This window comes from Aythya ferina (genome assembly GCF_964211825.1).
Source record: "Aythya ferina genome assembly, chromosome: 3".
NCBI classification, from domain to species: domain Eukaryota; kingdom Metazoa; phylum Chordata; class Aves; order Anseriformes; family Anatidae; genus Aythya; species Aythya ferina.
In genome coordinates, this window is record NC_140298.1 from 34,483,721 (window position 1) to 34,503,607 (window position 19,887).

The following is a 19,887-nucleotide window of genomic DNA, read 5'->3' on the forward strand; positions in this document are numbered from 1 at the left end:
TTCTACATCTTACATTCTATACAGTTACTCCTTTTCTTTACTAAAATAATGAGTTCCACTCTGTTCTTTCTTCATGAGCTTTCCTTAAATAAATAAGAGTTTATAGCTGATAAAATCAAGATCTGAATATAAAATAGTGTCACCTGATCAGTAATTTCAATTGAAAAAGTTCAATGTTTTGTCTTGTTTCCTTAGTGAGCTTAATTAGAACTTTTGGGGGTGATTAGGCATTTTATTTCTTGCTAGAACATGACTGAAGGAAGGAGGGCTTGATGTAAGGAAAAGACTGGATGTTTAAATAAGTTGTTCCCTTGGTCTGATAAGAGGGTCATAAAACAGAAGATGTGCAAACTCCATGGATGCAAACAAGTTACTAGTGTGAATAAATAATAAGAAAGGTTCATAATGAAATAGATACTTACGCAGACACTTGATAGCTTGAAAACATATAGTAAAGATTCTACGGGTCAGATGGCAAAATATTTCCAAAATCTGTGATTTAGTGAGAGTAATTCAGAGGTGGGAAAAAAAAAAATCAAAATATACATTCAGGTAATGTAATACAGATACCATTAAGATGATAAAATTTCGTATATATTTAATATTCAATTTATTGTGTTTGTATATCTTTCTGTTATCTCATCCAAGAGAATTTTATTTAAAGAAACTCTTTTTTTGCTGTTTTGCTCTAGTTCTGATTTATTCAGCATCCTTTTTTTTTTCTTTTTTTTTTTTTTTTTTTTAAGAACAAATGAATATTTTATGCCTAAATTACATGTGTAGATTTTCTTTGAAATGTTATTAACACATTGGATCTATATTTCTGCAAATGAACTTAAAATGGATTGTTACTAAGGTTTTCTTTTTTTGTCTAGGAAGCCTATGCCATTTTAAACACATTTGAAATTGAGGTTACAAAAGAAGAATCAGAAGGTGTTGATTCACTCAGATATTCTTTTAATAAATTACAGAAAAAAGCTGTAAGTATATAAAACTACAATTTAGGATATAAATGAGTGTGGGACAGACTCTGGTTTGTATTCTTACTCTTTGTTTTAGTTGCTCACTAGTGTCTGTACCTTTGATTAGGACGTTCATTTTCTAATTTTATTTTTATAGATAAATTCTTTAATATTAAAATATTTATTATAGCTTTAATACATGTGCCTAAAATCTGCAAGAAAATGAGAAATTTATTTATTCTTTGATTTTTCTGGTGTCTTTCATTTACAGTTTTTGCTCCATTCTTGTCTGATCAAGATTACAGCTCTTAGGTTACATAATTTAAAAAATTGCATACTTTCTCACCGTCCTTCCCCTTAAATGATGACTATACACGTCATTGTTTAGGACAGACATATCCCTCAAAAGCTCAGTGTCTGTTGGACCTTTTCCTGAAATGGGGAAGTTTTGGTGGAAATATGGAAATATTTTATTGTAATATTTACATCATATTCTGCAGAGTAATCACTGGCGTGAGTAATTTATATTTTGATTTCAGGCAGTTCTTGGTTCTCTCTCAAACTTTTGAACAAAGAATATTGACGTTTTTAAAGAAAATACTGAGCAATCCATGAGGACTTTGGGTTTTGATTATTTTTTTTTAGAGGGAGGAGAGGGATGGAGAGAAAAAGGATCTTTATTGTTCTGTTTTCTGTGTCCTTTTATTCCCTTCTCCCTTTTGTAAATATTCATTGTAAATATTCATTTGTTAGTAGATGGGAGAGAGTGTTGTTGCTGTTTGCACCTTTCATCTCAAAAATTGAACATGTAGCACCATGAAAGAAAATAATACCTGTTTAGTTTCAAATCATTCGTTTTTGTTCAAAACTTTAATACTTATGTATGTATGATTTTGGGTTATATATAGCTCAAATATCTGTTCCTGATTTAAAAAATAAAAAAATAAAGAAAATAATAATGTATTTCTTGTTATTCTTTTTTGTCAGACCAGAATTCAGGATGAGTTGGTTCAAGTTCAGCCCAAATTTAAAAGTAATTTACTGGAATCGGTTGCAGTTTTTCGGGAAGATGTGTCAAACTTCGAAACATCATATGAAACGGTAACTGTAATATTATTTTTTTAGTTATCTGAAAGACTTGTACTTGGCTTTTCAATATTTTTATTTGCATCAGTTGGATGCCAGAGTTTTATGCTGTTGAGCTACTGAATATGGTAAATATGTCATGGTTGTTAAGCAGTCATTGTTATAGGTCATCCTTTTCAGTCTGGAGAAACAGCAGTACAAACAACTCAGAGAAGAGAATCCCTGGTGGCATGATTTTTCATGAGATCTTAGTTTAGAAATTGCAGCACATTATGACATCTTTGATTGTATTCCCATGTTAGAAAAGTGTCGCAGGCCACACACTGGAGATATATGTATGTATATATATATATATAAATATTTTTTTTATTTTTTTATTATTTATTTCTTTCAAACAAACAAAATATGAGAAACGAAATCTATTGCTATTCAATTTAATAAAGCTAAAGACTTCTTAATCGTATAAGTGTTATCTTTTATTAGATTTACCACTGTAAATATTGCATTACCAACACATGTAACTTGATTGGATCTTGACTATCAAAAGGTTATGTATTTTGTGATGAGCTACTGTAAATATACAGTGGACTTCAGTCACTTTGAGAATTAGTATTGACGTTTTTGTTAATTGTTTCTTTAAAAGGAAGGACCTATGGTTCCAAATATTCCACCTCAGGAAGCTAGTAATAGGCTACAGATCTTTCAGGTAAGAAAATAAACAGTTACATTTTGAAATAATTAAATTTAGATCCACTGTTGCTTATCAAAGTGAGTTTAGAGAAAGACACACTTACCAAAGACTCAATCTCGGTGGGTATTTTGTTTAGTATTTAATCAGGCAATGTTTTCCTTTAAGTAGAAGGACTGATAAGTAACCCTGCTCCACTTTTCATGTTTCTTGAGCAGAAATTATCTACCTAAAGAAATAAGAACAATAAAAAAAAAGGGAAGAGGCAAGTACAACTCGATAGTAGCTAAAAAGAAGCCAGATTATATATTGGTCACATAAACCAATCTTTCCCTCTTGTAAAGATCACATTTTCCATTAGAAACTTGCCTTTCAACTCAGTGTTTTGTTTTTGTTATGAACCTTAGTTCGTGGTTCCACAATGAGCTTTATTCCATTTTTTATCCTTCTTTTCTTCAAAAGTTATAACTTGAAGATTCCGCCTCAGCCCCAACCCACACGACTATTGTTAGTATCTTATGTATTATATATTTATTCTGTAAAAAGTGAATTCAAAGTTCTTGAAAAGCACCAACAAAGTAACAAAAGCTTAAACTTCCACATGCATCTAATATATACTGAAAATGAAATGACTTTGTTTGAATTTCCTCTTCAAATAAATTTGTCAGATACATTTATACCGACAAGGTAATGCTTTTGTACCCAAACTGTTCTTTCACTTTCCCATGTTGATCCAATACTTTGGACAGCATTTACACTTTGTCTGAAAGTAGCTGTATTTTTGGCACTCTCTGATGTTTTTAATTCAGGACGTCTACTTTATCACCTAATACAAGTATTTACTTCTCTGTCTGCATGATATGGAATTAATTTCACATCCCATTTTTGTAGAATGTTTCTTCAAATTATTGCTTTATAAATATATTTACTAACTGAATTTAACATATGGAATTGATACTGCTTTACATGAAAACTGTTTAAAAAATTTAGATTAAATGTATTTTTCAGACGTTTATGCTTCTAATACAAGTGTTTTAAGACAAGTGTAGAACTGTAGATTTATTATGAGACTATTTTAAATTATATATATAATTTATTTTGTCTGTATGAATCTTAATGTCACCAGGCTAATTTTGATGAGCTTTGGAGAAAGTTTATCACATACTCATCTGGTGAGCAGTTGTTTGGATTGCCCGTCACAGACTATGCAGTTTTGCATAAAGTCAGGTAATTGTGGAAAGACAGCTGTCCTAGGTGTTTATTAAGTATATTAGAAAGGCTAAAGGTATACAAAAGGGGAATCATAGAATCATAGAATATCCTGAGTTGGAATGGACCTACAAGGATCATGAATTCCAACTTATGGCTCCACACAGGACCAACCAAAAAACCTGACCTGAGAGCACTGTCCAAGTGCTTCTTGAACTCCAGCTGGCTTGGTACTCTGACCACTGCTCTGGGGATCCTGTCCCAGTGCCTGACCACCCTCTGGGTACAGAACCTTTTCCTAACACCCAGACTGATGCTCCGCTGTCCCAGCTCCATGCCATTCCCTCAGGTCCTGCTTCTGTACCTAGAGAGCAGAGCTCAGCGCCTGCCCCTCCGCTCCCCTTGTGAGGGAGCTGCAGGCCTCCATGAGGCCTCCCCTCAGCCTCCTCTGCTCTGGGCTGAGCAAACAACATGGCCTCAGCTGCTCCTCATGTGTCTTCCCCTCTAGACCCTCCACCATCTTTGTAGTCCTCCTTTGGATGCTGTCTAATAGTTTTATGTCCTCTTTGCATAGTAACACCCAGACCTGCACATAGTACTTGAGGTGAGTCCAGAAGTTTTCCATCACCTTAAATTAAATACAAAAAAAGAAAAAAAAAATCAACACAAATTTTAGAGCTCTGAATAATTTGCTTATAATTGTTTGTGTGTGTGTGTGTGTGTATTTATTGTGGCAACCGAACAGATTATTTTACTCTGGGTATTGTACTATCCTAAGGAGCAGAATGCCCTGTCTTTGAAATATACTCGTATAAGTAAATATAGTTTTATGTAACAAGATACAGTACTAACAACTAGAAAAAGATGAGGAACAACCAATGTATGACCATATTTGACATATATTATTAGAGGTTTATCAAAGTCTAAATTTTTTTGAGCAGCTGTACTAATGAGCCTTTATGGCTGTTTTTGCATCAGCATTTTAGTTCAGATTCCTAGAGTTCTTCTGAAGTAAATTGAATAATCATCCTTGCTTGCCATTCCCTGCTTTGCACTACAGAGCCACCTCAAGGTGCATAAACTACCACAGAATCATAAAATATCCTTATTTGGAAGACACACAAAGATCACACAGTCTGGCTCTGGATTCCACACAGGGCAATTTAAGGGTGAAACCACATATCTATGGGGTTCATGTACTTGTTAAACACCAACAGGCTTTGGGCTGTGACTGCTTCCCTGAGGAACCTGTGCCAGTGCTTGAACACCCACCCTCTCAGTGAAGAACCTAATCCTAACATCCAATATACTTGTCCTAATATCCAGATCTTCCCCTGACTCAGCTTTAAGCCATGACCTATCACTAGTCACCAGAGAGAAGAGAACAACACCTCCCTCTCCACATCTCATTATGAGGAAGTTGTAGACAGTAGTGAAGTCACTCCTCAGTTTTCTCTAAGCTAAGCAAACCAAGTATCCTCACCCACTCCTCATAATTCATGCCCTGTAGTCCTTTCAACATCTTTGTTGCCCTCCTTTGAACATATCTTAATAGTTTTATATTCTTATATTGTGGACCACAAAATTTCACACAGTATTTGAGGGGAGGATGAAGATACTACTGAGTATTAGGGGGGCAATCATGTCTTTTGGATGAGTTGAAGTTTTATAGAAGTATACCAAAACAAAACTTTCCCCATATAAGTTTAGAGTAGTTAATAGGTCTTTAGCACCATCTGCTTCGTTGTTGTTGTTTGTTTCTTTGTTTGTTTGTATTAATGAACTGTTCTTTTCTAGATTAAGAAATAAAATCTAATTGATCTCAATTTTTGGTAGTAGTATTACAGATATCATGTATTTAAGTACTGAGAGATATCCAAATAGCTGATTGAAATTATTCGTATGACTTTTTTGGTTCCAGGAAGGAGTTAAACTTGCTTCAGAAATTGTATGGATTGTATGATACTGTAATAAGCAGCATCAATGGTTATTATGAGATACTTTGGACAGATGTAGACATTGAAAAAATTAATGCTGAGCTTCTGGATTTTCAAAACAGGTGTGTTCTTAATATGAACAGAAACTTACATTAAATTAATTAAGATTTAGGTAACTTTAGCGAAGCTATTTGATATATTTAAATACAAAACTTCCATGAATAAGGTTTATCATAAGGTGATCGGGTTCTTCAAGAAAGAGTGGGATAACGCTATACTTTTAGTTAACCAGTCTTTTATCTGTAGTTTTGATAACAGAATACCATATAATGAGTTGAAGTGTTGATCTCCTTTATTAAACCAACCAAACTGTTACGCTGAAAGTTTGTGAAAGGGAAATTAATCAACTAGGTGGATTAGCCTATTGACTTAAAGTGCTGGATACAATGATAACATTTCTGAGTCTTTTACAATATTTCATAGAGTCATAGAGTATCCTGAGTTGGAATGGACCCACAAGGATCATGAACTCCAACTCCTGGTTCCACACAGGACCAACCAAAAAATCTGACCCTGTGTCTGAGAGCATTGTCCAAGTGCTTCTTGAACTCCGGCAGGCTTGGTACTGTGACCACTGCTCTGAGGAACCTGTCCCCATGCCCAACCACCCTCTGGATGCAGAACCTTTTCCTAATATACAACCTAAGCCTCCTCTGCTGGAGCTCCATGCTGTGTCCCCAGAGAGCAGAGCTCAGCACCTGCCCTTCTGCTCTCCTTGTTAGGAAGCTACAGGCTGCCATGAGGCCTCCCCTCAGCCTCCTCTTCTGTAGGCTGAACAAACCAAGTGACTTCAGCCAGTCCTCATACGGCTTGCTCTCTAGACCCTTTTCCATCTTTGTAGCTTTCCTCTGGATGCTCTCTAATAGTTTTATGTCCTTTTTATATTGTGGCACCCAAACCTGCACACAGTACTTGAGGTGAGGCTGCACCAGCACAGACCAGAGTAAGAAAATCATTTCCCTTCTTTCATCCTTTTATAAAACATTTCTTCCTTTTAAAATGCATTAACATGCATTAACAATAGCATCTAAATAGCATAGTTTTGAGGGGGAAAAAAAAAAGAAAGAAAAGAAAAAGCAACAAACATTGCAGTAAGTTTGAAAGCTTAAAGTGGCTTTGTCGTTGAGACTATTAAGATGTAATCAGATTGCTTCAGAAGTATTTTCTAACCTTTTCTAAAAAGTACATTTATTATTTTTGGAAGAAATACAGTATGGAAGAATAGGAGAAGAATAATTTACAACAGAGTAACTGCATCATTGAGACCTGTCCACCACTATCCTGCTACATAAGGCAATCCTGTGTCATGATAAGCTCTATTCTGAAACAACTCCAGCTTTCTTTGCACTTCTTTCCCCCAGTCCTCTTATTGGAGTAACATTCAAGAATCTGACTTTATTAATTTCCAAAATAAAGGCATAATGAATTGATGTGTATTTGTTCTTGTGCAAATATTTGGTGTTTTGGTTATATCTATACTATGATTATAGAGTAGAGCAGACCTACTAAGATAGCTTTACATCAATCTTAAATCTAGTTCCTGAAATGCAGAGTTTCTCAAAAGCTAAGTTATAATACTCTTTGAGATTCGTTGTTTAATGTAAAAGCGTATAAAAGGCCAATTACCTTTGTAGCTCCAGTGAAAAGTCTTCTGTATAAAAAGTTTTTCCTTAGCTTGTTAAGTACACGCCCCAATTATTGACTCATCAAATTCTTTAATCCTTTGCTTTGTCAACATATCTTACCACTTAGCATTGTTTTGAAAGTTTTTTTCATGCCTTATCTCACTGATGACTTCAAGTAATCCAAAAATAGTACCCAAACCTTCATAAACTAGACGGAGAAGATCTGTGCTACAAAGTGAGGATTTTTTTTTTTTTTAATGGGCATCAGGATGTCATGGTAGTCTAGAAAGTGTATGTTTTTGTGAAGCTTAACTGATGTATTATATCAAATATAGCATTATAATAGGTAAGTGAAAAATTTACATAGTTTTTTAACTGCACTTTTGACAGAGTGGAAGATTGGGTTTGAAATTTGTGTTAGTTCTGAATCTCTGAGTGGGAAACATTAACTGTGAACTGATAATTTTTCAAGGAAATATGTGCCAAAGGTAGTGGTTTTGTTTTTTGTTGGTGGTGTTTTTTTGTTTTGTTTTTCACAATTTTGAGGTTATATATACTGTTAGAATTTCAGAGATGAAGAGCCACTCAAAGAAGCAAACTCTTGACAGACACCTAATCTGTAGTATCTTGTCTTTGTGTAAAATGTCATCTTCTGATTTACAGGGCTCAGTAAGGATAACAAGGCTCACAGCTTTGGAACCTGCAGCATATTATTCAAAATATGCATCTTTGCCATATCTGATTCCTGTGCCCCAAATAACTGAACCTCATATTAATCCTTTATTAATGAATGAAAAGAAAGTCTGCAAACAGAGCAAATGATAAAATATTAATATGCTTTGTCCAGTTTCATAAGGAGAAATGTGATCTGTGATTTCACTGTCTGCCCAAGTCTATGCTCCTGAGTTTTTCTGCATTCTTGAATATATATATATATATTTTTTTTTCATTATATAAAAGTCAAAATTTCACAAAAGTGCAAAAATGGACACAAAATACTGTCCTCCACTCAGGGAAAATCAGGCAGCTGTTCAACATTGTTTGACAACATCCAGGCAGCTAAACAATGTGCATGAATGTACTGACTAGCCAGAGTTCCAGCATAGCCCTAAACCAGACACAGAATGCTGTATCATAATTGATTATAGAATATTATTTACATTAGCAGATTTATGTGGTGGGTTGACTTCTGCTTAATTCCTAGCTCTGTGAGAGTGGGATAAAAGAAATGTTTATTTGTTTAACTGGTGATAGTGGTTGTTGTTTTCTTTCCCCCATTAGGAGTATTTAGTTTTCATTTTCCTTGCTAATACTTTCAGGACCACCAACCAAAATGAGAAGAGAAAGTGATCATATATTTCTAATTTCCATGAACTGTTTCTGAATTGATATGATAATGTATATCGTGTATTACTGGTATTGAAATAAATATTGTATTTGTGCAAGGTTTACATATGTGAAGTTAACTAATTTGGCTTTGTTTTTTGGTCAATAAAAGTTTGTGATGATAAGCAGCTAATGAACTTATGTTTTAATGCAAGCTGCAATATTTCTGTTTATTAGCAAAGAATGCATCAGAGGTTAAAAATGTTAAGTACTATGTTTTGTTAAGAGGACTTATGGGTTTTTACCTAAAAAGATAGACTAATTTGACACAATTTTACATAAAAAATGTTGACCTCAATAGCAGCTATTTCATATTTCCTCATGTGTTTTTAGAATGTTTTTAAAATTTCCTATTTTGACAAAAGGACATTTACTACTGCATCATTTTAACTCAACTGCAGGTGTCGTAGGCTACCTAAAGGACTCCAAACCTGGCAAGCATTTTTAGATCTCAAGAAAAAAATTGATGATTTCAGTGAGTCTTGTCCTTTGTTGGAAATGATGACTGACAAAGCAATGAAGCAAAGACACTGGAATCGTATAGCTGAAACAACAGGACATCAATTTGATATAGAATCTGATACCTTTTGCCTTCGAAACATCATGGAAGCACCAATTCTTCAACATAAAGATGACATTGAGGTAGGTACATACATTTTTTTCTTCCTCCTTCATTTTATATTATCAGCAAAAATGCTATAAATTATAATTTATAAAATGTTTGTCTAATTATTTAATTATATTTCCTAGAGGAAAGGTGGGGAGGGACTCTTTTTCAGGGAGTGTAGTAACAGGACAAGGGGGGATGGCTTTAAACTAAAACTGGGTAAGTTTATATTAGATACTGGGAAGTTCTTTACTCTTAGGGTAGTGAGGCACTGGCACAGGTTGCCCAGAGAAGCTGTGTATGCCCCATCCCTGGGGCATACACAAGGCCAGTTTGGATGGGGCTTTGGGCAGTCTGGTCTGGTGGGAGGTGTCCCTGCCCATGGTAGCAGGGTGGAATTATAGATGGTCTTTAAGGTCCCTTCCAACCCAAACCATTCTATGATTCTATGAAATATACATGCAAATTATATCATTATATTCATACTTTCATCATACTTTGATTTATTTTTGATGTTGGACTTGATGAACTTCAGATATCCTTTCCAAGGTAAACTAATCTGAGATTCTATGATTCTATAAACTGAAATGTGATAAGATTAAGAGTTCCTATGAAAATGAGTCTGTCATTACCCAAAAATATATTGAAATAATGATTCAGAAATCTTATTATGCAGAAATAATAAAACATGAAACTGTAGAAATGGAATGTAGAATGGAATAGAATGTAGAAATACTAATGCATTTACAATGGAGTATTTTTCAGTTATCTACATGTATATATTTAATTTTAGTGAGATTTCTGTAAAAATAGTACTGTGATTTCTGCATTTGTGACACAGCTGTACTATCTTATAAAATTTCATATATTGTTTTTAAATAGACCATTATTAGATGTATAATATCAGGAAGTGTTTAATTTATGAAGAACATAGATTCTAAAAAATTATTCTTTCTTTGCAGGATATATGTATATCTGCTACAAAGGAAAAGGATATAGAAGCCAAATTATCTCAAATAGTTGACAGTTGGGGAAACCAATTTTTGAGCTTCTCATCATTCAAAGGGAGAGGAGAGCTACTGCTAAAGGGAACGGAATCATCAGAAATTATAACTTTGATGGAGGACAGTTTAATGATTCTTGGCTCTTTACTGAGCAATAGGTACTTTTAAAATGAGTTTGTATGGTATTTTCAGTAATACACTGAGGTAGTAACTCAAACAGTATTAGCAGTAAGTTTGAATGGAGTGTAATGAAAAAAAGAATAAAAGCTAAAATTTCTGATTAAAAAACTTCAAGTGGCACACTTTCATGTATTAGCAGCAACCTATTGTCTTAATAGATTTGAATATAATCCAGTTGGTAGAAACTTCTTTTCAGGGAATTCTTCTTGCTCTCCAAGTTAAACAAGTGTTTTTTTTTTTTTCCACTGTTTTCACTGTTTTTTATTTTACTTTCTTATTTTATAATAGCTTTTTATTTTATTTTTATTTTATTTTTTAAGAATTAAATAATTTCTGTTTCTCTTCCATTATTTTAGATACAACGCACCATTTAAAAAAGATATTCAGAGTTGGATTTCTAAACTAAGTGGCTCTACAGATATAATTGAAGAATGGCTGGTTGTACAGAACCTCTGGGTTTATCTTGAAGCTGTTTTTGTAGGGGGAGATATTGCAAAACAGTTACCCCAGGTAAACTTATAGGTATTCGCCTATTATGTATTAATTGCTATCTGTGTAATGCTTTTCAACAGATGATGATATGAAAGCACTTATGTTTTTATAATATATAGGAAGCAAAGCGTTTTCAGAATATTGACAAATCATGGGTAAGAATAATGCAACGAGCTCATGAAAACCCAAATGTAATTACTTGCTGTGTTGGAGATGAGACTATGGAGCAACTTCTACCTCACTTACATGAGCAGCTGGAAGTATGTCAGAAATCACTTACAGGGTATGAATTTTAAACATGTATATGTGTGTTTGTATATATATATATATGTAATATTTTATTATTCTGTAAATAGTTTATACTAAATAGTCGGTCTCACTTCAGTTCCAAACTAAATATTTAAAATGTTTCAAAGAGCAAATCTGAAGAGTGAGTCTACTTTTTCTAGATTATACCTACACAGTTTCTGCTTACTTCTACTTTGCATCCTTCAGTGTCTAGCAACAGAAGTCATCCGAACTTTCTGTAATCAGGTTTCTTTAAAACTGCATGGGTAACTGGTGAAGATAATCTCTCCTGACTGGGAATTTGTATTGATAATACTTGAAAGGGAAGGCAGGAAGGCTTTATGACAGTTTTAGTTTTGTTGTTGTTGTTGTTGTTTTAAGATAAAACCAGATAGTAAATTTTCAGTTTCAGACATAGATTCAGCAGACAGAAAGGACTTTAGGGTAAACAAACAATGTCTGCTCATTGTTTACAATCTGCTAATTGTCTGCATATTCATTAAAAGAGAAAATAGTATATATTTAAACAAACATAAAATAGCACAGAAATTTTATGTAACTGTGCTTCGAGCATTCTTTGTGGTAGGGAAGTTGATTCCAATGTCCATCATTCCAACATTTGGCATATTTCTTAATTCAATTGTGCAAGATCATTTGCATCAAAATATGATAACCTGTAGGGAGATACTAAGGAAGTATCATTGCTGGTCAGCAAGTATTCTTTGTGTGTACAAGCAGGTAATGTTCTGTCACTGTGAAAAATGTTAAAATTTGATAGTCTTTAAAAAAAAAAAAAGAATATTCAAAACTCCCCTTGCATATCTTCTTAAAATGTTCACAGTTAAGATTTGCTTTAGCATCTGTCAAGTCTTCTTTTTTAAATTAAAGCTATATAGAATGAAATATAAATATTCCAGTCTTTTGTTTTTATGGAGAAAAAAAAAAAAAAGATATAATATTCTAATGGAAATCTTGTTCAATTTTAAAGATATTTAGAGAAGAAGAGACTACTGTTTCCTAGATTTTTTTTTGTTTCTGATCCTGTACTTCTTGAAATTCTTGGACAAGCAAGTGATTCTCATACAATACAGGTACAGCCTTAGTGATTTTTTTTTCCCACTTATAACAAAAAGAAATTTAAAATATGTAAAAACACTCAATGAATGAAAACATTAACATTTTCTTCTTGCAATCTTTGGAGATTTGTTGTTGTTTTTGTTTCTTGCTCTTTAGTATTCAATAAAATATGAAATGAAAACAAAAATACGTAACTTAAAGGCAGTCTTCAGCATCCAGGACACTAAAATATGATTTAATATCCCATCACATGATTTAATATGATTTTTAATATGATTTAATATCTCATCACATGATTTTAATATGATTTAATATCCCATCACATGATTTAATGACGGTTCCTTTCATGGCTAAACTGACAGAAGGGAACCTCTGAAACTGCTGATTTATGTAGTGCTAAATCAGTCCAACTAGTCTAGATTGTAACTGAGGGTTGAGATAAATAGTTGACTTAACAACTGACCTTTGTTCTGCTAGATTGCCTCTGGAAAATGTAAAACAAAAGAGAATTAACAAAAAATCTACCAGCAGATGGAGATATAATCCTACACAAGCATTTCAGCAATTTTTAACTTTAGATGGCCTGAAGCTTATCCGTAGGTTCAGACAAACCTTCACAAGATAACCTTACTTGAGATTTTGTTGTTGTTGTTTGCTACCATAATATATTTACTTTGACATTTTAATTGTCCTTACAGCCGCATCTTCCTTCCATTTCTGACAATATAAATGAAGTAGAATTTCATGCAAAGGATTATGATCGCATACTGGCAGTCATATCAAGAGAAGGAGAAAAAATACCAGTAAGACTTCGATTTTTTCCCCAGAAATTTTGTTAATAGAGAAATTGTTCTGTTATTGGACAGATAACAATAATTCAACTTAATGTATACTTAATTACACTGATGATTGAAATATTTATTTCTAATAAAATTGTCTTCATTAAATATTTTTCTACAATGGTTATAGAAATTAAATCTGTAATTGTGCATAAAAAATTAGGAACTATTTAGTAACTAATGGTGTTGAACAGAAGTTTAACTATGTCCTATTTTCTTCCTTTTGCTTTAATTAATTTTTTCAGTTGGACACTCCAGTGATTGCAAAAGGACCAGTAGAGCTTTGGTTGCAGGATTTATTGCATGTGCAGCAGATTTCATTGCATGGTGTAATTAGGGCAGCATATTACCAAATTATTGACCCAGGATATAATTTGCTGAATTTTCTGAATCACTTCCCAGCACAGGTGAGAATACAGGATGTGGAAGATGTGTGTGTAGTCTAGGCTGTGTGTCCAGGGATATAAACAACATATAAGCTAAGGAGTTGTCTATATGAGGAAGTTTCAATAGAGGAAACAAAGATATAAAACTACCAGTAGCAGGCAACCTGTAATTATCTCAGTTTTGGTGTCCTATATGTAGCATGATATTTTTTCTCATAACACACTTTAAAATAATTTTGTCTTCTCTTGGAGAAGAAATAGAGCTTGTATTTTCTGTGATGGATATCGATATTTAACGTCTTTGATATGCAATGAAAATATCATATGCAGATAGATTTCTCTAAATTTATGCTTGCAAGAGCTATGATTATGATTATCTTATGTCATAATGATTTACAATCTCATGATGATTTATGAGTTTTTCTTCATAATTCCTGTATTTGTCATTAGGATAATGCACTCCTAGAAGAAGCCTATTTTGAAAGATTCTAGTTTGCCTAGATATTTCTCCATCTTACTGATTATTCATAAATTTCATTAACAAATAATGAATTGTTTCCCAGCCTTCCCAAATTCTGACCTGGTCATTCGCTAATCATTATAGCAGTGGGCATAACTGTTTAATAGAATTTATGCAAATATTAAAACTGGCCAGTACATTGCTAATTAAAAAAAATGTTGAGGACATTTAGATATTGAACAGAATTATCTTAAAGCTGTATTTATGATGCAATTATGCTGTATTTATTATTATTTATTAGCTGTGTTTATGATATAATTAAGCTGTATTTATGATATAATTATGTCTTACATTAGTGGTATTTATTTTAAAGGTCTATTACTTTTCTTTAAAAAATAAGGACTGTCAGTCTTTTTTGCATGTCAAACATTTTGAAGTGGCTTTATTAGCATGTGCAAAGTAATGGTAATAATTGGGATCTTATTTCCCAATCCAAATGTGTTCATATTGAAAGAATTATTTGTGTTAAAACAGTGGACATAAGGGAAAAAAATAAGAAAATGGTCTTCTGTCAAGAAATTTAAAGTACAGAGAAAGAAATGCTTTTTTATAGAATAAAGAAGAAATTAGGCAAAATATTTGCAAATATTTGAAATATTTTCTTTCCTTCAAATTCCCTTCTTACTGTCTCAGATGCTTCTGTTATAGGCAGCATGAAAAAGTCACATCCAAATATATTTTTTTCTTTAACTGAGTTGTCATTCTAAAATAAAGTAATTTACACTCTATTGATGATAGCCAAATGATTTTAAAATGACAAGATACAGAGATTTTGTAGCAGGAAATAACCATGAACTCATTATAGGCATAGGGAGGCAAAAAAGTTGAAAGAGTTGATGAGTCAAATTTTTTGTCTTCTTGCATTGCAACGTGGGAAAGAAAGGTATTGTTACAGTTCTCATCTATCAGTTTTTGTCCTGGATGTGTCTGGTGTGGTAAATCGAAATCTGAGGCTGTAGGTTATACTCAATGTTTTTGTACCTTTCTAAATTAATTTGGAACCAAAATACCTTCTAGTTCAACGTGCTCTAATCATGGGAGCATGTTAGCGATATTGCAATGCATCCCATGTTCAGTAGTAAACACACACATTTTTAATGCTCTTTAATTAGCTGTGAACTGGCAGTGGAAAATTTCCAGCAGGACTTCTCCCCACAGTTGAATGTGTTTGTTTCTGATGCTGGAATACAGTAAGGGTTTGTAAGTGAAACTGAGGATTGTGCTTTGTTTGTATTTGTCTCAGTGTGTGACAAATTTTCGTAAAAGTTTTTAATATGTTTTCTAAGGAGTTTCAAATCCTACAACAGAGACAACTAATTTAGGCACAGTATTATGGTGAGATATTATCATAATGGGAGCAAGTGATAATTTGGAACTTTTTACCATTATTTTTTGTTCCTGTTATATCCAAGGCATTTAGAATAAAGCTAGTGTTTAACAAGTGATTCTTTTGTATTCGTTCACATAATAAATTTGCAGGTTGGATTACTGGGAATTCAAATGTTGTGGACACGTGATTCAGAAGAAGCTCTACAGAATGCTAAAGAGGACAGAAAAATCATGCAAGTGACCAATGGGAGATTTCTGGAGATCTTGAATATGTTGATTAGCCAGACCACACATGATCTTTCCAAGTTTGACAGAGTGAAATTTGAAACACTTATTACCATTCATGTACATCAGCGTGATATTTTTGATGATTTGGTAAAGTACAGACTTTGATTTAAGACAACTAAGCAGTATCTTCCATAACACCTATTTTTTTTCTAAATTTAATCTAATTTTAATCTAAATTTAATCTATTTTTTTAAGAAGGTCCTGCTCCTTCTCTTTTGGGATTGTCTTTGTGGTTCCTAAGGGGCATACACAGAAGACAAACAAACCTACTAAAATCAACAGATTATGCCAATTCTTTCCCTGAACTTTTTAGACTCTAATAGATTATTTACACTCTTTTCTTTAGTGAGGAGTGCTATCCCTCAACACTATATCCTTCACATATTTTGATTGCTGATGGCACAAGCCTACTAGTTTCTGTGCAGCTTCCATGCCTCCATCAGATCTTTCCTGCATCGTGCCCTTTGTTCCAATGTGTTTGATGAACTCACATAATGTTTGCTAATTTCACTTTGCAGGTTAGCTGCACTACAAAAGCAATTTAAGCTGTATTTGATAACAAAGAGGTTATTATGATCATTTAATATGATTGGGACATTTGTTAATTGGCTTAATATACATTTATAAATATTACGCAAGACTTATATCTACTTCAGTTTACTTCTTAGGAACTTTAACTTGAGTAATCACTCATTATTCTCATGCAAATTAGGACTTTATCCTAGCTATCAAAGATAATAAACATGAATATTAAGTTATAACATATATATTTATTTACTTTCTTTTAAGGTAAAAATGCACATCAAATCACCAACTGATTTTGAATGGTTAAAGCAGTCTAGATTTTATTTCAAGGAGGATTTCGATCAAGTCTTTGTATCCATTACAGATGTAGATTTTATTTACCAAAATGAATTCCTGGGTTGCACTGATCGTCTGGTTATAACACCTCTTACAGACAGGTTAGAAACACGGTTATATGTCATAAATACTTTTTGTATATATATAGTGTTTATTTAACATAATATCTTCAAAGAGAGTCATTCTGAATTAAGTCCTGTGTGGGTTAGGTCACTGATGAAATTCTTTCATATATAACCTCACTAATCATGACATCTCACCTAGTCATTCCTAGAAGAGTTTTATCACTTCATAGTCTTAAAAGATTTAGTAACAGAACTGAATAATTTTAAGATTATATGGTAGATTATATTTTTGCAGTATTTCTATTCTGAAGATAAGATTAGGTCAAATATTTAAACCTCTGTAACAAAGGATTCTATAAGGGTTCCTGTCTGAAAGTCTAAGACAACCAGTCACTGCCTATCTTCTTATTAGTACTGGGAAACATTTTAAATTTGTCTGTAAGAATCTAGATTTTGACAAAGTCCCTGCTGAGCGTGCTTGCTATTATCGCTCTGTAACCAGGCAATCAAACAACAACCATTAATTTTGTTTTAAATAAATGTGGATTACTTTTTTTGTTGTTTGTTAAAATTCTTCCTCCACATTCTCCATTCTGGAGATGTTACTTTTGGCCAAATGAGAAACTAAACAGCCAAAAGATACTTCACTTGCAAAAAGATCCCCTCAAGAAGCAACAATAAATTCCACAATACCATTGCTATTATGTGGAATACCGGTCTGTACAGCTTTTTGGAGCATCTTTATTCTCCATCTTTATTTGCCCAGAAGCGGTAGGACTGCTATTGTGAAAACTCAGTCCATTTCTGCAGTAGACCACACTGCACCCAACAATCAAGTACTTTTTTTATGCAGAAAGATAAATTCTACCCTCATATTTGTCTCGACCCCAGTAGACCCTTAGGAGGAAAACCTTCATTCACTCGTGTTTCCTATCAGTTAACAGAATCACATAGAAAACATCAAGATCCTTACAGCGCAAATTTGGTGTAATATGTTGTGGTGATTCAAGCTAAATCATATCAACTAGTTATCTATTAACCTCTATTTTCTACTCTATTTATTGCTAATTAAAGACAAAAATACATTTCACAGAATCACAGAATCAGAGAATTTCTAGGTTGGAAGAGACCTCAAGATCATCGAGTCCAACCTCTGACCTAACGCTAACAGTCCCCACTAAACCATATCTTGTTTGAGATGTACTCAAATTTGACTTTTTAGGGTTGATTTGACAGTGAAGATACCCCCTCATTTGTACAGAAACTTTGTCATTTTAATTCCTTGAGCATTACTCTGCTGTGACTTACTGTGACTGAAAATCATAGCTAAGGGTCACACACACAGCTAAAACAGCAATCTAAAAAAAAAATAAAAAATCGTCTTTTAAAATTTTAACCCATAATTATGGCAGGGGTCATGTAGACTTATTCTTTTATACTTCATGATTTAGACAAATGTAACCTAACCTAATGAATTATATAAAGATTAAGATACTGCCAAATATGATGAAGTAGCGCCATTCAACAGCAGAATCTATTTATTATAGCTTCAAAAAGAGTTAATTACAGTTAAATTCCTTTGTGGTGTGCATTAATGTGTTAACTTACTGAATATTCACTGTTTGTAATGAACTAGATAAAGACCAGATAAATACTTTTTGATTGCATATGTAATGTTTAAATGCCGTGTTTCATGACTTTTACCACTCTGATCTTCCTGAACTCAGTGAATTCAATGGAACTGCTTTATGAAGAAGTAATGCAAGAATATAGCACGTAGTTTGTTTTTTATGTTTGCATATGCATATATATGCGTAAACATATATATGATTTAATAAATCAATATGATTTAACATTTATAGGTGCTATATAACTTTAGCTCAGGCTTTGGGAATGAACATGGGAGGAGCTCCAGCAGGACCAGCTGGAACTGGTAAAACAGAAACGACGAAAGACATGGGAAAAGCTCTGGGAAAATACGTAGTAGTCTTTAACTGCTCTGATCAAATGGACTTCAGAGGTTTGGGTAGGATTTTCAAAGGTAAGATTTCATAGAATCTTATTAGGATGGAAGGGACCTCCACAGGTCATCTAGTCCCACCTCCTGCTCAGAGCAAGTGCCATTGTGGCAGGCTGAAAGAACCTTATTCCTGTTGGGCTTGAGTATCTCCAAGGATAACCAAAACGATTCAGGCCCCCTGTTCAAGTATTTGACCAACCTCATGGTAAAATTTTTTGTAAACATGTTGACTTGGAATTTTCCACATTGCAACATGTCCACTGGCTCTTCTTCCACTGTCCATCTCAGAATAGTTTGGCTCCAACTTTTTAGCTTTCAATTCGTGTGGACAGCAATAGACTTTCCCTTTAGCTTTTCTTTTCAGAATGAAGAAACTGTTCTCTTAGCCCCTCCTACTCTGTCATATCCTCCAATCCCCTGGCCATTAGGGCAGCCACCTGCTGGACTTGTGCTGCAGTGTCTTTCCTCTGATGGAAAGCTTCAGACTGGATATGCTACAACTGCTGTCTCTCAAGTGCAGAGTAGAGGCAAACACTGATTTCCTTCAACCTGCTGGATATAATCTTAATGCAACTGGGTTCATTTGTGACAAGTGCATAATTCCAATTCATGCTCTGTTGTTAAGCATGACACCCATTTCTTTTTTGCAAAACTACTTTGTAGCCAATGAGCACCAAGTTTGTGTTGTTGTAATGAGTTATTCTGTCCCAGATAAATGACTTTTTAAACTTCATGAAGTCTGTCAGCTCATTTTGCTAAGCTATGGTATTATACATGTATGTATTGAGAAGGGGTGAAACTATTCAAATTTTTGTTTTGTTGTTGTTGCTTGATTGTCATAACAAGGAAATAATAGTGTCATAAAAGTGTCTAAAATAATGTGTTTCTAAGCTTGAAAGAAAAAACCCAAACCCTTTTCACTACGTGAAAGTAAAAACCCTTGAAAGTAAAAACCTGAATTAAAACAAAAACATACAA

The 19,887-nt window shown here is 33.4% G+C and overlaps 1 protein-coding gene across 7 annotated transcripts in view; it reads left to right on the forward strand.

Annotated features, from left to right (window-relative positions):
• The window catches only part of DNAH8 (dynein axonemal heavy chain 8), a 126,170-nt gene that overhangs the window by 36,563 nt on the left and 69,720 nt on the right, over positions 1-19,887 (forward strand). For 6 of the 7 annotated variants that reach the window (XM_084515058.1, XM_084515054.1, XM_084515052.1 and 3 more), the window contains 15 exons: positions 876-980; positions 1,950-2,063; positions 2,692-2,754; positions 3,863-3,963; positions 5,867-6,004; positions 9,355-9,595; positions 10,523-10,722; positions 11,101-11,254; positions 11,356-11,519; positions 12,513-12,615; positions 13,300-13,404; positions 13,686-13,847; positions 15,826-16,050; positions 16,753-16,925; positions 18,752-18,930. In XM_084515058.1, the coding sequence (XP_084371184.1) occupies positions 876-980; positions 1,950-2,063; positions 2,692-2,754; positions 3,863-3,963; positions 5,867-6,004; positions 9,355-9,595; positions 10,523-10,722; positions 11,101-11,254; positions 11,356-11,519; positions 12,513-12,615; positions 13,300-13,404; positions 13,686-13,847; positions 15,826-16,050; positions 16,753-16,925; positions 18,752-18,930 (2,227 nt within the window). The remainder of the gene's footprint in view (positions 1-875; positions 981-1,949; positions 2,064-2,691; positions 2,755-3,862; positions 3,964-5,866; positions 6,005-9,354; positions 9,596-10,522; positions 10,723-11,100; positions 11,255-11,355; positions 11,520-12,512; positions 12,616-13,299; positions 13,405-13,685; positions 13,848-15,825; positions 16,051-16,752; positions 16,926-18,751; positions 18,931-19,887) is intronic. The other variant, XM_084515055.1, reaches the window with a different exon arrangement.